The sequence below is a fragment of the Carcharhinus amblyrhynchos genome, chromosome 7 (assembly GCF_965287045.1).
Source record: "Carcharhinus amblyrhynchos chromosome 7, sCarAmb.v2.hapA, whole genome shotgun sequence".
NCBI lineage: Eukaryota > Metazoa > Chordata > Chondrichthyes > Carcharhiniformes > Carcharhinidae > Carcharhinus > Carcharhinus amblyrhynchos.
In genome coordinates this window covers 22,349,326-22,366,637 of record NC_137330.1, presented here as the reverse complement: position 1 = coordinate 22,366,637, position 17,312 = coordinate 22,349,326, and the positions used below count along the sequence as shown (strand labels likewise).

Sequence of the window (17,312 nt, the reverse complement as noted above, 5' to 3'; positions counted from 1 at the left end):
CTTAGAGTATTATGAAAATTCTTGTTTTTCATATTATGTAAAGGGTGTAGAGGCACTGGAGAAACCTCAAAAATGATTCACTAGAATAATAACACAACTGAGACTATACCCACAAGAAAGATGCTGAAGGACATTTCTCCAGAAAGAGAAAGTTCAGGGATAATCTAATAGAGGTCTTTGAGATATGAAAGGGTTTGCTAGAGTTGATGTAGAAAATAAATCAGGTCGTAGTTGGTTGTTCGAGACCGTACCCAGCACACTGTGTGTACAGTCAAAGAGGCACTCTCTTGGATTTGTCTGAAGAGTAAGCCTTTGAATATCTCATAGAGCTACCTTGTGTAATGCTAGGTTTTTTTTCATTGTATGTCCCCTGAAGAAATCAACTCTGAGTTGCTCAGCAGAATTCCCTGTTTTCTGGTCTGAACCTGCCATTGGTTCTGCTGCCTGTTTTATCTATCAAGTGTAGTCCCCTCTGTTTCTTGATCTAACTCATACAGGATGTTAATTTTTAAACTGGTGCTGAGTCCTCCTTCAAGTTGTCTTGCTGCTAAGACAACCTATAAAAGGGACAAGAGTTAAGATGGTAAATAGAAGTCGACATTTTCAGGTGAGAGTCTTGAGGATACAGCTTGAAGTTGTGAAGCCTGTTTTCTGTCTATTTTCTGAGCTGAATAAATGCTTCTAAGTCATGCAGAGGCATGGATAAAGCATATTTCTCTCCTTCTCTCTTACTTGTAATTCTGGGTAGTGATCTCCAGAACTGCTTGCACTGCTTTTGTGGGATCAGTTATGTTGGATAACCTTAATCATGACCCTCCCCATAGTTTTGTGCATTTTCTTGTCCTGCAGAATGAAAAAAAATCTTGTTTTTCATGCTCCCAAAATCTTTTTCCTGGCTTACTCTCAACTGCATTCAAGAGATTCTTCAGTACTTGAGGACAATTCCAGATGACTGATAAGCCATAAGGCGAGATAATGAGTTGACATTCAGCTGCTCAACAAGCTCTGGTGGGAACTCTGCAATGCAAAAGCTCCCATTTTCTCTGTCAAGAAGAATATTTTCTGGTAGTAGTTTATACTGTGTTCCAAACATAATGTGACTATATTGCACAAAATAAAACTTGATTGATGGCCTCTCGCTTTAATTAATTTACATCTTTTATTCTCTCTTTTGAATTTTTAAATCAAAAGTGTTTAATTGAACACTTATTTAGGTCATTACTGATACAAAAATATTATCAATATATTGAACTGTCAGTGGGATTGTTTAACTTAGTATCACATTCTCACTATAAAATATAATTGTCACATCTATCATGTCTTGCACAGCATGGCACCTTTAACCTTGAAATTGCGACTGTAGCATGATTCACAGGAGCAAAAGGTGCTCATGAGTTGTTAATGACATGCATAGCCCATGTACTTTTATTTTTGTGCGCTCATAATTGTGGAGAATAAAGTAGAATTTGTGCCATTATCAAAAATAACATCTGTTGGAGTGAGATATTGGAAAAGTAAGGAAAGAGCTTGTATTTCTTAGGGTCTTTCACAACCTTAAAAACTTCAATGTTTTCCAATCGATTAAGAAATTTTGAAGTGTCGTCAATATTGTATAGTAAGGAAATATGGATGCGTGTTTGCATCCAGCAAATTTCTATGCACCGCATGTGATTGGAATATCTGTTTTGATGATATCAGTTGAGTAGCCAGACCACCAGGAGATCGCATCCCCTCCTCGTTGAATAATGCCATAGAATATTTCATGTCCACCTAAGAAGGAAGGTGGCCTCAGTTTAACATCCTATCTGAAAAACACCTCAGACATTGCAGCACTCACTCAGTCAGAGGTTATGGGGGAAGGGCAAGAGAACGGGGTTGAGAAACTTATCTGTCATGATGAAATGTTGGAGCAAACTTGATGGGCTAAATGGCCTAATTCTGCTCCTGTATTTTATGGCCTCAATCCTGCTCAATATGGGGGCTGTAATTTTGCATCCATGGGCTTACAAATTTCATTCATGAAGGTGACGCCCATTATCATTTCATCTAGCAATTATGTAAGATTTAATCAGAGGTCACAGAAATGAAGAGGCGAGAGTCACAGTGATTTATTGAAGAACGACAACTCAGAATACAATGCAACATCGGAATAGACAGAGCAGAAATGTGACAGGTGAGAAGGTTGATCAGTCCTAGATGAGGGGGAACAGTTTAATCTTTGTAATCTGCGGGTTGCCAAGCTAGCTGAGGTTTTAAGCTAAAGCTAGCATGAGTTCACCTCAAGGAATAGTTAACAAAGGTTTAAAGCCGAAGCTGACCTGGATTCACTGAATCCTTGTTTCTTCATCTGCCTGAATTTCCCCTTACCAACATCTTTTATGTGCCTTATGTTACCTGATGATAGTTGCTACCTGGACCGGTATTTTACAACCTCGCTAGGGTGAAGCTCATAAATCCCACCCATTTTGGGAGCCACGCCCACCCTGTTTCCGGGGTGGATGTGGCAGTAAAATTCCGGCCTGAGACTGTGTCAATCATTTGTTCAGTTATTCTTGAATGGACATATTTTTACCTTCATTCAGACAATTTGTTTCGATATGCTGATCATGAGGCCTAACTGTGCGCACACAAGGGTCTATTTCTACATTATGTCCTTTTCTCATCCATTGGAGATAATACCCTGATATTAAAAAAATACCTTATCCATCATGACTGCTCTATTTTATGTTGGCCCTGGCAGACTGCTGCGGAATATTTCTGTAATTAGAAACCTATTTCTAAAATACTATTTTTTCCCTCTAATCCACCCCTCAGCTATTATTTCTCACAATTCATCACATTCTTGAGACAAGGAGGATATCACACAGAAGCTTTGTGGCTTCTTAGGTAGTAGAGCAAATGGGATGCTGATTGTTTGTGTTGCCTCTTTGTTTTCCTTCAGATTGTATGGATTGTGGTATTACCAATTGCACATACACGTAGAAGACAGTGGTTGATGCTGCCTGAATAATTTCATCTTATTGCTTTTGAGATAATGTACTGTGATTTCACTGCACATGTCCCGATGTATGTGGTTAATCTAGCCATATCATAAATTAGGGCTCATTATATGTACTAAATATGTATAGCTGTTACTGTTTACTCTTTACTGATACCCACTTATGATGCAATCTTTTAACTTCCTTTTTCCATGTGTAACATAAAGCTGAAATTGGATATATACATGAAAAGGAAAAAAATTACATTGCTGTGGAGAGAGAACAGAAGTGTGGAGCTAATTGTATATTCTTTACAATGGACCTGTGCTGTATAATTCCACAAACTGTTGTCGCTGGTAAAATTTTACTTCAAGGAAGCTAACAAATAATAAGTATTAAATAATTTCTGGTACGTTTTAATTTAGGAGTGCATTTTATTTATGTCATGGATGAGTCCCATTAAAACATTCAAATGGAGGTGTCATTTTTATTTTCAAGGAGGAGCTTGATGTGTTTCGTGCTCAATGGATGTCTGAGCTGAATCCAAATGGAACCTCCAATGGATCAGACATGGAGCCTGGTAAAGTCTCTGGCAAGAAACCGCTTTTCAAATCTTCAGGCATCAAAGGGAAACAAGAGCTTGCTCGTGAAGAAAAGGTAATTTTGTAATCTGTTGGTGATGCTTTATGAAAGGTATTATGCCTAATTACCTTGAGTCTGGAAACTGTAACCACTGAGAACACATGAAAAATCAAGGATGAGAAAGGATGATGTAATCATGCCTCTTGTGCATTGTGGCATTTAACTACATTATGAACTATATTTTTATCTGTGAGAGAAATGGGCTGAATGGCTGCAATTTGATCAAAGTCTTTAGAAAGGAAAACAAGCTCAGCAATTGGGTGGGAAAACAAGGTTGGCATTTTAAGGAGGTTATGATGAAGGACATTTTGAATGAACCAGTATCTGAATAGAGGAAATCATTAATAATGTAGTTAGAGCTATTAATAATATGTTGGTGTGCATATTTGTTAGATAGGTAATCAAGTGCTTAGGAGTTAGCTGTGTTTTGGGGGCTCAATGTTGATGGGGTCAAGTGACCAGAAGGAGAATTTGAAAGAAATGAGCCTGCAGGAACCAGGAGGGAATGGGAACCAAAACTATATGAGGCAGAAGTGGGAGGAAATGATGGCAGAGGCATCTGCATAACTCATTTTAATGTTAGAGAGGAAAACATCCCGAGTTGTATACATTTAATGTTGTAGACAATCAACAGAAGTGCCAGACAATATTTTAAATGGATCACTTCTCAAATATCATAAGATATGTTTTTCATTTTGTTCTCATGCTTGGAGCGAGCACCAGCATTAATGATGGACTGCTTCAACAGTAGCCACGTCCAAATATCTGTTGTTTGAAAACCAGGAAATGAATTGGATAATAAAGGAAATTTGGGTTACCATGTGGCTTCACATTGCAGACAAACTTCACTGCTGAGTCACAGCTGCAATTTCTTGCCAAGTAACATTATACTGCTTTTAAACCTTCCTCATGAGTGATAAGTATATATTTAATTTACAGGCCAAAGAATTGTTCCTGAAAGCCGTTGAGCAAGAACAGAATGGCGCAGTTTATGAAGGTGATGTATATGTGTGTCGGCTATGTTTTAAGTCAATAAAGGATTTTGTGTTCCTCAATTTATGAAAGGACAGAAAAGTTCAGGTTGCTGCACAGATTTCAAAGGATGTTTGCAACTACTTTTAGAAGATATTTTGTTCTTTACCTGTGTTGGGATCTGGGAGAAAGATGAGGCTTTTGCATGTTCATACAAAGATCAATATTTCACCTTTTAAGACCTAAGTTTGAATCCAGCCAAAGCTCTTCTGTTTGTTTTTGTAATATTGCTTTCCTACGTGCAATGAGCTCGGGCAGTCTCAATTCAGTTCCTAGAGGACATGGGCACAAAAAAACTTCACTGACTGAAGTGTGTAAAATGTAACTTGAAATAGAAGCATGCCTTTTGGTCCCTTGAGACGTTTCATCATTCAGTTAGATAATTATAGATCACCATTTTAATTCCTTCTACCCACCTTTGATCTGTAACCCTTAAAAGCCTACCCTAACAAATATTTATTGGTGTTAGTTTTGGAATTTTACATTATTCGAGTCTCATCAATGTTTGGGGGGAGAGTTCCAGATTTCCCTACCCTTTGTGGAAGTGTTTCTTAACATCGCCCCTGAAGAGCCTATCTTTAATTGTAATGTTGTGCCCTGCACTCCCCTCCCCGTAGAAAATAGGTTTGCTGTCTTTACCCTATCAATTCCTTCAATATGAACATAAGAAATGGAAGCAGGTGTCAACCATATGGGACCAATAGCCTATTAGCCATTCAACATCATTATGGCTAATCACCTGCCTCAGCTTTTTCACACAAGTGGTTTGATTCTGGAATTCACAGCCCTGAAGTGTGGTGGAGGCAGGTTTAATCGAGGCATTCATGAGTGCATTAGATGAGTCTGTCAATGGAAGCTATATTCAGGGGGTAGGGCAATGACACTCTGTCATGATGCTCATTTGGAGAGCAGCTGCAGACATGATGGGCCAAATGGCCTTATTTTGCAATATTACAATTTTGTGAACTCCATTTTAACACCTTTTGAGAGATCAAAATTCTTTACACCTCAGCCTTGAATATGCTTGGTAGTGGAGTATCCGTAACACTTTGGGATAGGTAATTCCAAAGACTCCAACCCGCTAAATGATGAAATTTCTCTTTATCTCAGTCCACAGTTGTTGACCCCCTTATCGTAAGGCTGTACCCAATGTTCTGGATTCCCCAACCAGGGGGAACAGCCTCACACTGTCGACCCTATGAAGATCTTGTATCTTTAAATGAGATCATCTCTCATTCTCCTAAATTCTAGACGGTATTGGTCCACTATATTACCATACTTCACTTCTCATAACCACTCTTTCAACCCAGGTACCAACCTAATGAAACTTCCACATAGTACCTCCAAGGGAAATATATCCTTTCTTAAATGTGGTGACAAATCTTTGCACAGTATTCCAGGTGTGGTCTTACCAGGGCACTGAATCAGGCTTCCTTATTCTTTTACTCCCGTTCCTTTGTAGTAAAGGTCAGTGTGCTATTTTGTTGAGTCTCTCTTAACATCAACATTTAAAAGTTTTTAAGTTCCATGAACTTCAGTGATTTTTGTACTTAAATAACTTCATAGATACTCCTGTTAATTGTATTTTAATCGTGCTTCATAGTACACATGTAGTGAACATTAACTGGAAATTGATTTATATCCCATAAATAGCAAAGACTTGGTTGGGCAACTCGCACACATTTTAATACACATTGTTTAAAGATCAGTGCCAGATGCATCCTTCACCAGCTGGCTTTCTGAAATATTGTAAAAAGTCTGACAACACCAGGTTTTAGTCCAACCTATTTATTTGATAATATACTCACTAGCTTTCGGGGTTACCCCCTTCGTCAGGTGAAAGGGGGTAACCCCGAAAGCTAGTGAGTATATTATCAAATAAATAGGTTGGACTAAAACCTGGTGTTGTCAGACTTTTTACTGTGTTTACGCCAGTCCAACGCCGGCATACCCACATCATTTCTGAAATATTGACAGCTCCATTATCTACCATGCTAACTTGTCCTGCTCTTTACATTCCTATTCTGATTCTCCCTGTAATAAAAACAGAAAATATTTGGCAAGTCTACAGCATTTATCAAAAGAGAAGTGCTTTACTTTTCAAATCAATGGCCTTTTGTCGCAGCTGATTCTTGCTGATCAGTTCATGTTTATCCCAAATATTTAATTGCTCTGTCCCTACTAATAGACTCTAGTAACCTTCCCACAACAGATATTAGACTAATAGATTTATAGTTTCCCAGTTTATCTCTCTTACCCTTCTTAAATAGTGGAGTAACATTGACAGTTTTCTTACACTTCATTCCCAAATTCCACTGTGAAGATCAGTAAAAGTAAGTTGTAACTAGTCTGTCATTTCCTGATTTTTCAATAATAATTGTTGGCAATGGTGCAACAGCAGGTTAACTAACAACGTTGTTACAATGCATAAAGTTGCGCCAATGGAATTTTACTTTAGTAGTACGTGGCATTAACGATATGAAAGATACCTAAAATGCAAAGATGATCTATTTTGTATTTGGTAACACCCCTTGTCTTCATCACCACAAAGATTAAGCAATTGTTTTTAAGCAACAAGCAGAAGGAGACTGTTTAACCGTTTGAGCTTGTTTCACTGTCGTTGGTGACAGGATGTCATCTCTCTTTACCCACTTTTGCTCCATGTTCACTGTACCTTTAACAAAACTTATTGCTACTGGTCCTGTGGTTTTACTTGAGCACCAGGTAACGTCAATTTACAACTATTTAAGTTCAAACACATTTGGAGAGTATGTACTTTGATAAATAAAATTTATCAGGATAATTATTGTTTACACATTAATAGATAATTTAAACAGCATGAATTATCTAACCAAATTAGTGCAGCTTCACAATGGTGTCAGCAACCCTAGTTATTTTTTGAAGTGTACATGACTACAGCCACACAGTTTTTAAACTTTTTGGTTATTTTTATCTCCCAACCATTTTAATGCAAGAACTTGTATGTAATTAAATATGCCATCCATTTGAAATAAAACCACCTCAATGAAAGACCTTAGGTGTCTTGTCCAACAGGGTGAGTTAGTTCTGTACAGTCTTTAGTTAGTGCTTCCAAAATTATTCTTCTGTTTACATAAAAAGAGGATTTCAGCATGCTGGCTTTATTTTCCGAATGACTCACTATTCCCTGTTCCCTCCTGGGATCACTTAGAGCTGTATCAGTGCAGTAGCGGAACAGGGGCAGAGGTTGTTGATTTCATATTACAATGTTTTTCCTCAAGGTAGCTCAACACTTTTATCCAGTTCTGTCCCCAGTGTACTTCTGTTTATTTGACTGCAATATATGACACTTAGCAGATGTTGTTTCAGATGTGGAATTCTCTTTCAAACATTTGGCATACCTAACCATGTGACATCATAATTTTTTATTTTCAAAATAATCCAACTCCCCATTCGCCCCGCTTATATGGTTTTCTGGATAGATTTTGATGTGTTTTTCAACTGCTGAAATTGGTGCAGTCCAATCCAATGTAATTCTTATTGCTGTGTCCCTACACACAGTCCCATCAGGGATCCCTCAAATTTCAGCTTGATTGTTCAGTGACTTAGATGGTGATCAGAAGTAAGAATTGTTACTGGTTGCTACCCCTTCCTTCAAATGATGAGATATGTGCTGCCCTGCTAATGTGAGAAGTTCAGTTATCTCAGGAAGAAAAGTGACCTGAGACTTTTTATCATCCCCAACTCAGTACTGCTCTACATGATGCATTGATCCACTGATTCAATGGAGCCTCACTGCTAGGTATAGTCCTGTTTGCGTTTACTTAAAATATATCATGGGTGAAAATATAGCAGATGAAACGTAACTGAGGGTGTGTTAAGTTAATTATTTACTTTTTTAGAATATTTTGTTCAATTTTCTGTCTACCTCCTGAAGGTACATTCATTCTAGAGTATGTTGCCACAGCGAGTATAGGAAATTATTTGTCCAAGGCGGGGAGGAAATATAGTCAAATGAGATTCCCTCTTCGCCTATCATGTTCATAAGTGATTTTTACAGATACCTTGTTTTCAAAATTTCAAATAGGTGCTCTTCTTTTCTCCACGTTACATTCTCTTCTGCTCTACTCTGCTCCCACTCTTAAGTATTTAAACAAAGAGAGACACATGCAATTATTGGTTATTGTAGTAGTAAATAACTGCTTGGGGTTGACAATACAGACTTTCTGTAACTTTACAAAAAACAAATACTGCAAATGTTGGAAGTACAAAATAAAAACAGCAAATGTTGGAAATGCTCAGCAGACCAGGCAGCATTTCTGGAGAGAGAAACAATTGACATTTTGATTCAGTGACTGTTTTGTCAGTTCTGATAAAAGATCATGTAGCTGAAACATTAACCCAGTAATCTCTTGACGGATGCAGCCTAGCACGCTGAGAATTTCCAGCATTTTCTGTCTTTATTTCCCCTTCAGGTTTTTCAGTCCTAAAACAAAACTATAAGAAAGGCAGTGTTGGTTTCATTTAGCCGGAATTCTCTCTTGCTGTATATTTTTTCCGGTTTTATCTGATGCTGGCTTTGGAATATTTTTCCTAACTAGTATCATTAAATAGTAAAATATGTTTTCACTTGTTCTGCAATTGCAACATTTTGTAAGTTGCTTTTTTTGTATGAAATATTAACAAGTAAAACCTGATTGTACAGAACTAACTCAACTGCTTCTAACGACTTTGGGACATCCCAAAGCAATTGGTAGACAAAAAGTTTAATTTGTCCCTTATTTGAAAAAATCAGTTTCTCGATTATTGTTGTGTTAATTTGCAATCTTGATCAAAATTTGTCTGATGAGGAGAAATTAAGAATTTAGTACTCATCTTAAAGAATGGGATGAAGATGCATAATATATGCAATTGACATTTTCATAAATATTAAAGTTAAAAATAATCCCTGAGGGTAATTTGAATTTTTTTCTTTAAACTTAGAAGTTCTTAGTCTGTATCTTTGCAATAGGATGCATTTTCACTTCATATTATTTTCTACTATCTGTCACTAAGAAGAATGTGAGATGTGATTTTTTCTTTTGTTTTAAAAAAAATTCATTTGTGTAAAAATGCATTAAGCATTCCTTTAATACTTTTTCAGGCTGGGAAGCATCTAATAACTATTGAGAGAAAAATCAATGTAATTGTTTTAATTGTATTGCAGTCAGTCAAGGGTCTTTGAATCTAAAGTCAATATATTGTATCTCATTTGAAGTTTTAGTATTGATTTTTGTGAGAAACTTCAGATGATAAATACCTGCATTTATAGCTAGGTTTTTATTTATCTTAGAAATGCCATGAAATGCTGCCCTTACAACAACCGACTATTAAAGTGTGGTGATTGTTGTTAAGCAGGCAAATCTGATAGCTATTTGTGCATATCATTGGAGAGTCAACCTAGATAATGTGCGTCAAATGTAGGAGTAGTACTGGAACTGTAATCAAAGAGATACCTGCACCATGTCTCAAATTACATCAAATGTGATGGTCATTTAAAATAGTGACTGGGATAAGCATTTCAAGATTCATAAGATTTGAAAGGCAATTTGACCCATCTTAATGGACCTTAACATCCTCCATTGTAGATTCCATGTGGAAGTCTATTCTAGTCATTGATCACTGTAAAGAAGCATTCCCTGATATTATTTTTAATGTTACCTTTCATTAGTTTGAATCTGTTGTGCTGTTTTCCTACTGGAGTTTAATTTAAAGTATTATTTTGGTTGGATTTCTTTGACGCAATTTTGTATATCTCAAAGGACATATCTTGGATGCCTGCTTTCTCCATTTCTTACTCATAACACATTCCCCTTACATAAAGCATTAACCTCAGGATTCTTTGCACCGTATAGAGATGTTTCTGATTTCTCAGTGATTAGTGGGTTCAGAGTCATAGAATAGAATAGAATCCTTACAGTACAGAAGGCGGACACTCAGCCCATCGAGTATGCACTGACAACAATCCTCATAACCCCACGTATTTACCCTATTATTCCCCTGAAACTAAGAATTAATTTAGCATGCCCAATCAACTTAACCCACACATCTTTGACATGGGGGAAGAAACCAGAATACCTGGAGGAAACTTACACAGACATGGGGAGAAAATGTAAGCTCCACACAGACAGTCACCTGAGGCCAGAATTGAGCCCAGGTTCCTGACAGTATGAGGCAGCAATGTGAACCACTGTGCCACCATGTCGCAGCAGTACTCAAACAGCAGTTTCATGAATTTCTTTCTTTTTAACTTTTAATCTAGTGTTTTAGTTATATAGTTTAACATCTAGTTGACATTGTTGACTGCTGCTCTGCTTTGTTTAGTCATGTTTAATGTTGAGTTCACTCAGATTCACAGCTCTCTCTCAGTTTCAACCTCAAGTATTTCAGCAATATCCATGGAGTATACCCATCAATCATTCTTCCTTCCTTTCTGCATTAAGCTTCATTTAACAATGCCCTGTCCACGACACCATGTTGCCCAAATCTTTCAGTAATTTTCAAGCTGCCTTTTCAGATTTCACTACCCCATCCACTTTGATGTTATCTAAAAAGTTAGCCACTTGAATTTCTAAACCTAGATCACAAATGTAAATTATAAACAGTATTAAGTGCTATGACTGAGCCCTGAGGTGTACAGCTCATTCCACCCCTCTCCCTCTACCCATAGCTGCTCAGACAATTATTTGTTGTTCTCTACTCTGTAGCTAAATCCTCAGTCATCTTTAGAATTTATCCTAAATCTTTGAGCTTAATGAACATAGAATTTTGTCAAATTCCTTTTGGAAGTCCAGGAATAGCATGTCATGGTACACTTTCTGTAGTACACTTGGGGCGTCAGTTTCTCAAGAAACCCAGGCAGTTCGTCAGATATCGCCAACTGGTTCTGGGTCCACATTAGTACCAGTACACCAAAGATGTCCAAAGATGTATGGGTTAAGTTGATCGGCCATGCTAAATTGACCTTTAGGGGATTTTCACGATAACTTCATTGCACTGTGAATGTAACTTGTGACTATTAAATAAAGTTAATAAACTTTAAGGAACATTGTTTCCACCAACGTTTTCACAGAAAATATCACTCTTCAAATTTTGAGAACATTTTGATTTTTTTTAAACCTTTTTAAAAAATCCCTAATTGTTGCTTTTCGAAATGGCTATGCTTTTGATACAGCAAACACTATGGTGCAAATGCTTCACACCAACTTGTACAGGATCATATACATATCACAGTGTTGCTGTGATCTCTTATCATATACATGTGATAAGGGATCACAGCAGCACAACTAGAACAACCTTACAAAATAATTCCAAATAGTCATTTTAAAAGCAAAGGTAATTTTCTTGTCCACCATAAAACTGACTTTGCACACATGAAATTGATGTAGTAATACGTTACATTTGTTATAAGTCAGCAATCAAGAAAACTGTTCAATATTGAGAGAAAAGAAGTTAATTCTTCACTGATCCTAATATTTTCTGACCCAATAAGTGCATCAGATATTGTGAATGGCTGATTATGTATAATGCAATGTAAAAAATCTCTTACTTGGAAAATAATAATTAAATGATGAAATTTCGTGGCAATTGCCTTTTTTTGTTTAAATTGTATGAGAGTAATTTTTAGCTGCTCATACAACCATATAACTTTTATTTTTGTTTAAACTGTATACATCCTTTGCTATATTCTCATAATAACTGGTGTTTTTCAATATTGGGAAAGGGGTAGAATTTGTCATTCATATTTCTTCTGATTCTGTTAACTGTGATATTTGCTGCAAAGAAGCACATTATGGTTTCACGTTGTATGCTGCATTTCTGATCTAGATACTAATGATATCCTTCTTGATTTCAGCCATCAAATACTATCGGAGGGCCATGCAACTTGTACCTGACATTGAATTCAGGATCACCTACGTCCATTCTCCGGAAAGTGATGGAAATGGCAAAGCTTAGTACGTGGAAAAATTACTGCTCAAACTCAATTCTTCTGATTCAGAATGGAAAAATAGAGATTCTTTTCTTTATTAACTAAGCTTGACTACTTAGACATGTGACAAAAGAATTTGGTCGAAATAAACGCACGTTACGTTTGCTTTATAGGATAAATGTACTGTGCATTGAATTCGTTATTGAATGAAAGATTGCCAGGTGTTCAAAAAAGGTGAGGGGGAAAAAAAGCCAGAGAATAATTTAGCACTGCCAGAAGTTTGTATGCACTTGCTTTTCATGAGACTAATCATGCTTTAAAGGCCTTACAATCCAAATTCTCTGGCAATTTTTTTTGCAATTACTATACCAACTTGCATACAGCCAACACTTGCATGAAAGCAGATTAAGTTGAATACAATCAATATCTCTGTCATGACATGGAGGTTGAAGTTAGAGTGGTTTGCATGCAATTCTCCATGACACAGCAACATCTTATAAATTATTGAACTGTGCAGTATTTCTGTATACCACTTATTAACCCGCGATAGGGAAGTTCGCCATTCACTTGACTACTTTTTTTTTGTTTCATGAAAAAAACAAAGAAGTAGTTAAGTGAATGGTGAACCTCCTCATCACAGGTAAACTACAGTAAACTAAATGGATATGTGACCGATTTTTGTTAATTAAGGAACTTTGACTAACTCCTGCTGAGAGATTCCTTGGCATTAAGTTAGGATGCACTGTAAGTGGCGTAAGTCAGAGCAGCAAGTTTCAAAGGGTCATAAACTGGTTAAGTGAGCAAAACTGTAAAAGCTAGTGTCCAAATGGGAACATGTGAATTAATCCGTATCAGACCAAGAATGATGAATGGCTGGAGCTTAAAAACTGGAGGAAAAGATTTGTGTTTGTAGATTTACAAGTCACTACAAGTTGATGCACAGGTGGATTATGTATTCAGAAAGTCTGGTGGAATGTTGGCCTTTATCTCAAATGTTGCAATACAAAAAGGTGGAAGCTAAGATTCAAGAAAAATGCAGGAACTGACACTAACCCTTGCATGTGGCCTTCTTGGACTTCACAAAGGCCTTTGACGTGTGAACCGAGGGATTATGTAGTGTCCTTTGTTTGTGGTTCATCACTATCCTCCACCTGCTCCATGATATTGTACACATCTTTTTAAATTTTTTATTCCATTCTTAAAGTTACAAAGCCAGTGTTCAGAATGGATTAGGCAAACTCAAATCTCTTCCTTGCTTGCTCCAAAAAACAAATTCAAAATCCAATTGAATCCAATTTGTGGTCCCCACAGGAGTGATAAGCAACATCCAAACTGACAAAATAAGGCATTGCATCCCATCTTGGACTTGTTCTGATGCTTGATGTTAGCCAGAAGGCCAAGAAGCGATAACATGCAAACCATGATCCTGACCAGTGGGTTCATTGCAGACCCAATTCATGCTTGGATGGGATGTATCAAAGCTATCTCATTACATCACTCTTCTTGCTGCAATGCTCTATCTCACCAACAGCAAATTCCTTGCTGGGGTGGAGCTAAACTACAGAACAAACAGGAATGTGTCAACAAGGGAAGATGTCTGCAAGAAGGTTCAATGCTGCCTTCAGTGTGCCAGTGAAGCCTTTGCCTGAGGAACAGAGTGTTCAAAGACCAGGACCTGAAGGCACAGGCTCATGGTCCACAAAGCAGTCATGGTACCCACTATTCTATACAGCTCTGTGACATGGAATATGTACATCAGGCACCTCAAAACACTGGAGCGCTGCCTCTTCTTGATCCTGCAAATCTGTGGGCAGGATAGGTGCATCAAGGTCAGTGTTCTTACTGAGGCCAATATCCCCAGCATCGAAGCGTGGACCATGCTTGATCAACTCTGCTGGACGGGATACATTGGCCACATGCTTGACATGAGACTCTTGAAACAACTGCTCTAATCAGAATTTCAACATAGCTAGTGAGCCCCAGGAGGGCAGAGAAACGCCCTCAAAGCTTCCTTGAAAAAGTGCAACATCCTCACTGACATCTGGAAATGCCTGGCCCAAAACCACTCAAAGTGGAGGAAGAGCATGCAGGAAGGAACATAGCATCTCGAATTTCATCACTGAGAGCAAGCGTCAACAACGAAAGGAATGTGTGCAGCACAGGCACCTCACCCACCAGCTCCTCCAGCCACCTCCTGTCCCACTTATGACAGAAGCTGTAAATCACAGCTTCTGACTCCTCAGTCACCTGCAAACTCATTTTTAGTAGAAGCAAGTCTTTTCCACTTTGGAGGGACTGTCAGAAAGAGAGAGAGAACTAAGATCATAGAGGAGACGATCTGTTCTTTAACAAGCTAACAACCCTTCCAACTGCCCCTATGTTTTTCGAGGTTAGGATCCTGAGTATGGCTTCTAATTGTTAATAGTTGTTAATCAGTGTCCTTTGTTCCTATAGAAACATCTTTCTGCACTGACCTTTACTGATCTTTTTCTCTGACCTTCTCAATAGTGTTTTTATAATTCTTTCTTTAATCTTCATTGTTCCAATGAAACCTTATCCTGTGACAATCATCTCTCATTCATGTTATTTGCTAGTAAGCCTTCTCAGTTCCCTTTCAATGGTTCTCCGATCTTTCTAAAAGGGGTGCTCCAGAATTACCAAAGCCTTGTACAGAATCAATATTTATTCCTTGCTTTTATACTCATTGTCACTGTAGAAATTCCAGAATTCCATGTGTCCTACTTAATGGCTTTTTCAGCCTGCACTTCCACCAATCTCTCCTTTCATCTACCCTACTAGGAGACTGAACACTTAGAATATACATCCTATCACTTTCATTTTGTCATGGCATGTTACTTCATACTTCTCCCTGCCAAAAGGGCATTTCTCTGCATAGAACTGCCTCTGTTTATGTGTTCAATTAACTAGCTTTTGTACTGTAACTTCACTGAGTACAAATCTCTTTAAGTTGGCTAAACCTTTTTCTGTTTCCCACTATCTCATGATCAACAGTGCGCTCCAAATATGGTAGCGAGTTCATAGTCATTAATTTCTCAAAGTTGTTTCAAAGAATCCACTATTGTGCAGAAGTAGGCCATTTGCCCATCGAGTCTGCACCAACTCTCTGAAGAGCATCTTACCGAGGCCTACCCAGCCCCAGCGCTGTAATCCTGCACATTTATCACGTCTAATCCACCGAACCGTCACATCTTTAGTCCGTGGGAGGAAACCGTAGCACCCGGAGGAAAACCTGTGCAGACATGGGGAGAGAGTGCCAACTCCACACAGACAGCCAGCCAAAGCCAGAATCAAAACTGGGTCCCTAGCACTGAGGCAGCCAGTGCTAACCACTGTACTAACATGCCGCCCAATTTTTATTGAGTGGTGGTGCTACTCAATCACCACTGTGTTGTGAGTAGCAGCATTAATAAAAACTTCTCTTTTCAGAACTACGATTACACCATTCATTAATAAGGTTGCATCTGTATCCTTTATTGCTTCACTTGTATCTCATGGAAATTCTGTTATTTGGAATATTTTGAAACCTGACTGAAACCTAGGCTGCGATTCTCCCACCCGCGCCCGCCACTTTTCTGGCGGGTCCAACTGGGAGATGCGCATCTGCAGTCTTGAACAGAGATTTGTACACGCGCGGGAAATGCCTGCCCATCTCCTCAAGCTAGCAAACAGTCGCCGGCCAGACCACGCTGGAAACCGACGTGAAAGCAGGTAAGTAATTTAAATCTGTTTTTAATCTATTTTAAATATGTAGATTTGTTCATTATCAAGACAGTTTATATCCCGATCAAATCTCCCACTCCGCCAGAGGTATTTCATTCTGGCAGGGTTCAAACTAGCTCCCTCCATTCGGGGAACTAGCAGGAGACCCCGCCAGAATGAAGAGGGTTCAGTCGGGGCCCCTCCAGGGTGTCAGGCAGCACGGTGTGGTGCCCCCTGGGCATGGGCACTCTGGCAGTGCCAGCTGTGGCCCTGGCAGTTCCCAAGGGACAAAGTGCCCATGTCCAGGGAACACCTTGGCACTGCTCACCAGGCATTGGGTAGTGCCAAGGGGGCGAGGCCTATTGTCGGCAGGGCCTAGATGCAGTTGGTGGGGTTGGGGGCGGGGGTCCCAATGCCTGCCTGCATTGGGATCAGTCTGGGATGGAGGGAGGGCAGCGAGTGAGGAGGGGAGTGGGGGTCTGAACCCAGGGGTGGGGGGGGGGGTTCTGCTTGGGTAAGAGGAGTGTGGGAGAATTGCTACTGTGGGGGGGGTGGTGGGCTGGACATCGGAGTGCTCCGGGTGGTGTCAGGGCTAGCCCAGGAATTGCTGTGGGGCTGCACTCGGGCCATTGGGAGGGGCAGCACTGCAGGGGCCTCGGCCGATCGCTGGCAAGCAAATGGGAGTTTGACAGTTTGGGGCCACTGCACACGCACAGAGCTCCAGAGCTGTCAAACTCTGGTGCAAATAGGTCCTGTTCCTCTGTGTTTTTAATGAAATTCACGATGGGGACCTCTTCAGTGCACGGAGTGCGGAGATTTAGGTGAGAAACTGAATTGTTAGAACTGTCACAATCTAGAACAATTTTCCCAACAATTCGTAGTTTCTATCAAGGCCAGTCAGTGTCTCCAGTTTGCAACTTTAATTCTAATACTTTGTACCTTTGCAAATAAGCACTGCAACACTGAATGATTTGTCCTTCTCAGTGCCTCTC

The 17,312-nt window shown here is 39.0% G+C and overlaps 1 protein-coding gene across 1 annotated transcript in view; it reads left to right on the top strand.

Annotated features, from left to right (window-relative positions):
• Positions 1-17,312, top strand: part of fbxo9 (F-box protein 9) — a 101,204-nt gene that overhangs the window by 38,448 nt on the left and 45,444 nt on the right. Inside the window, exons 3-5 of the mRNA XM_080192029.1 lie at positions 3,477-3,635; positions 4,560-4,617; positions 12,526-12,625. Coding sequence (XP_080048155.1) covers positions 3,477-3,635; positions 4,560-4,617; positions 12,526-12,625 — 317 coding nt within the window. The remainder of the gene's footprint in view (positions 1-3,476; positions 3,636-4,559; positions 4,618-12,525; positions 12,626-17,312) is intronic.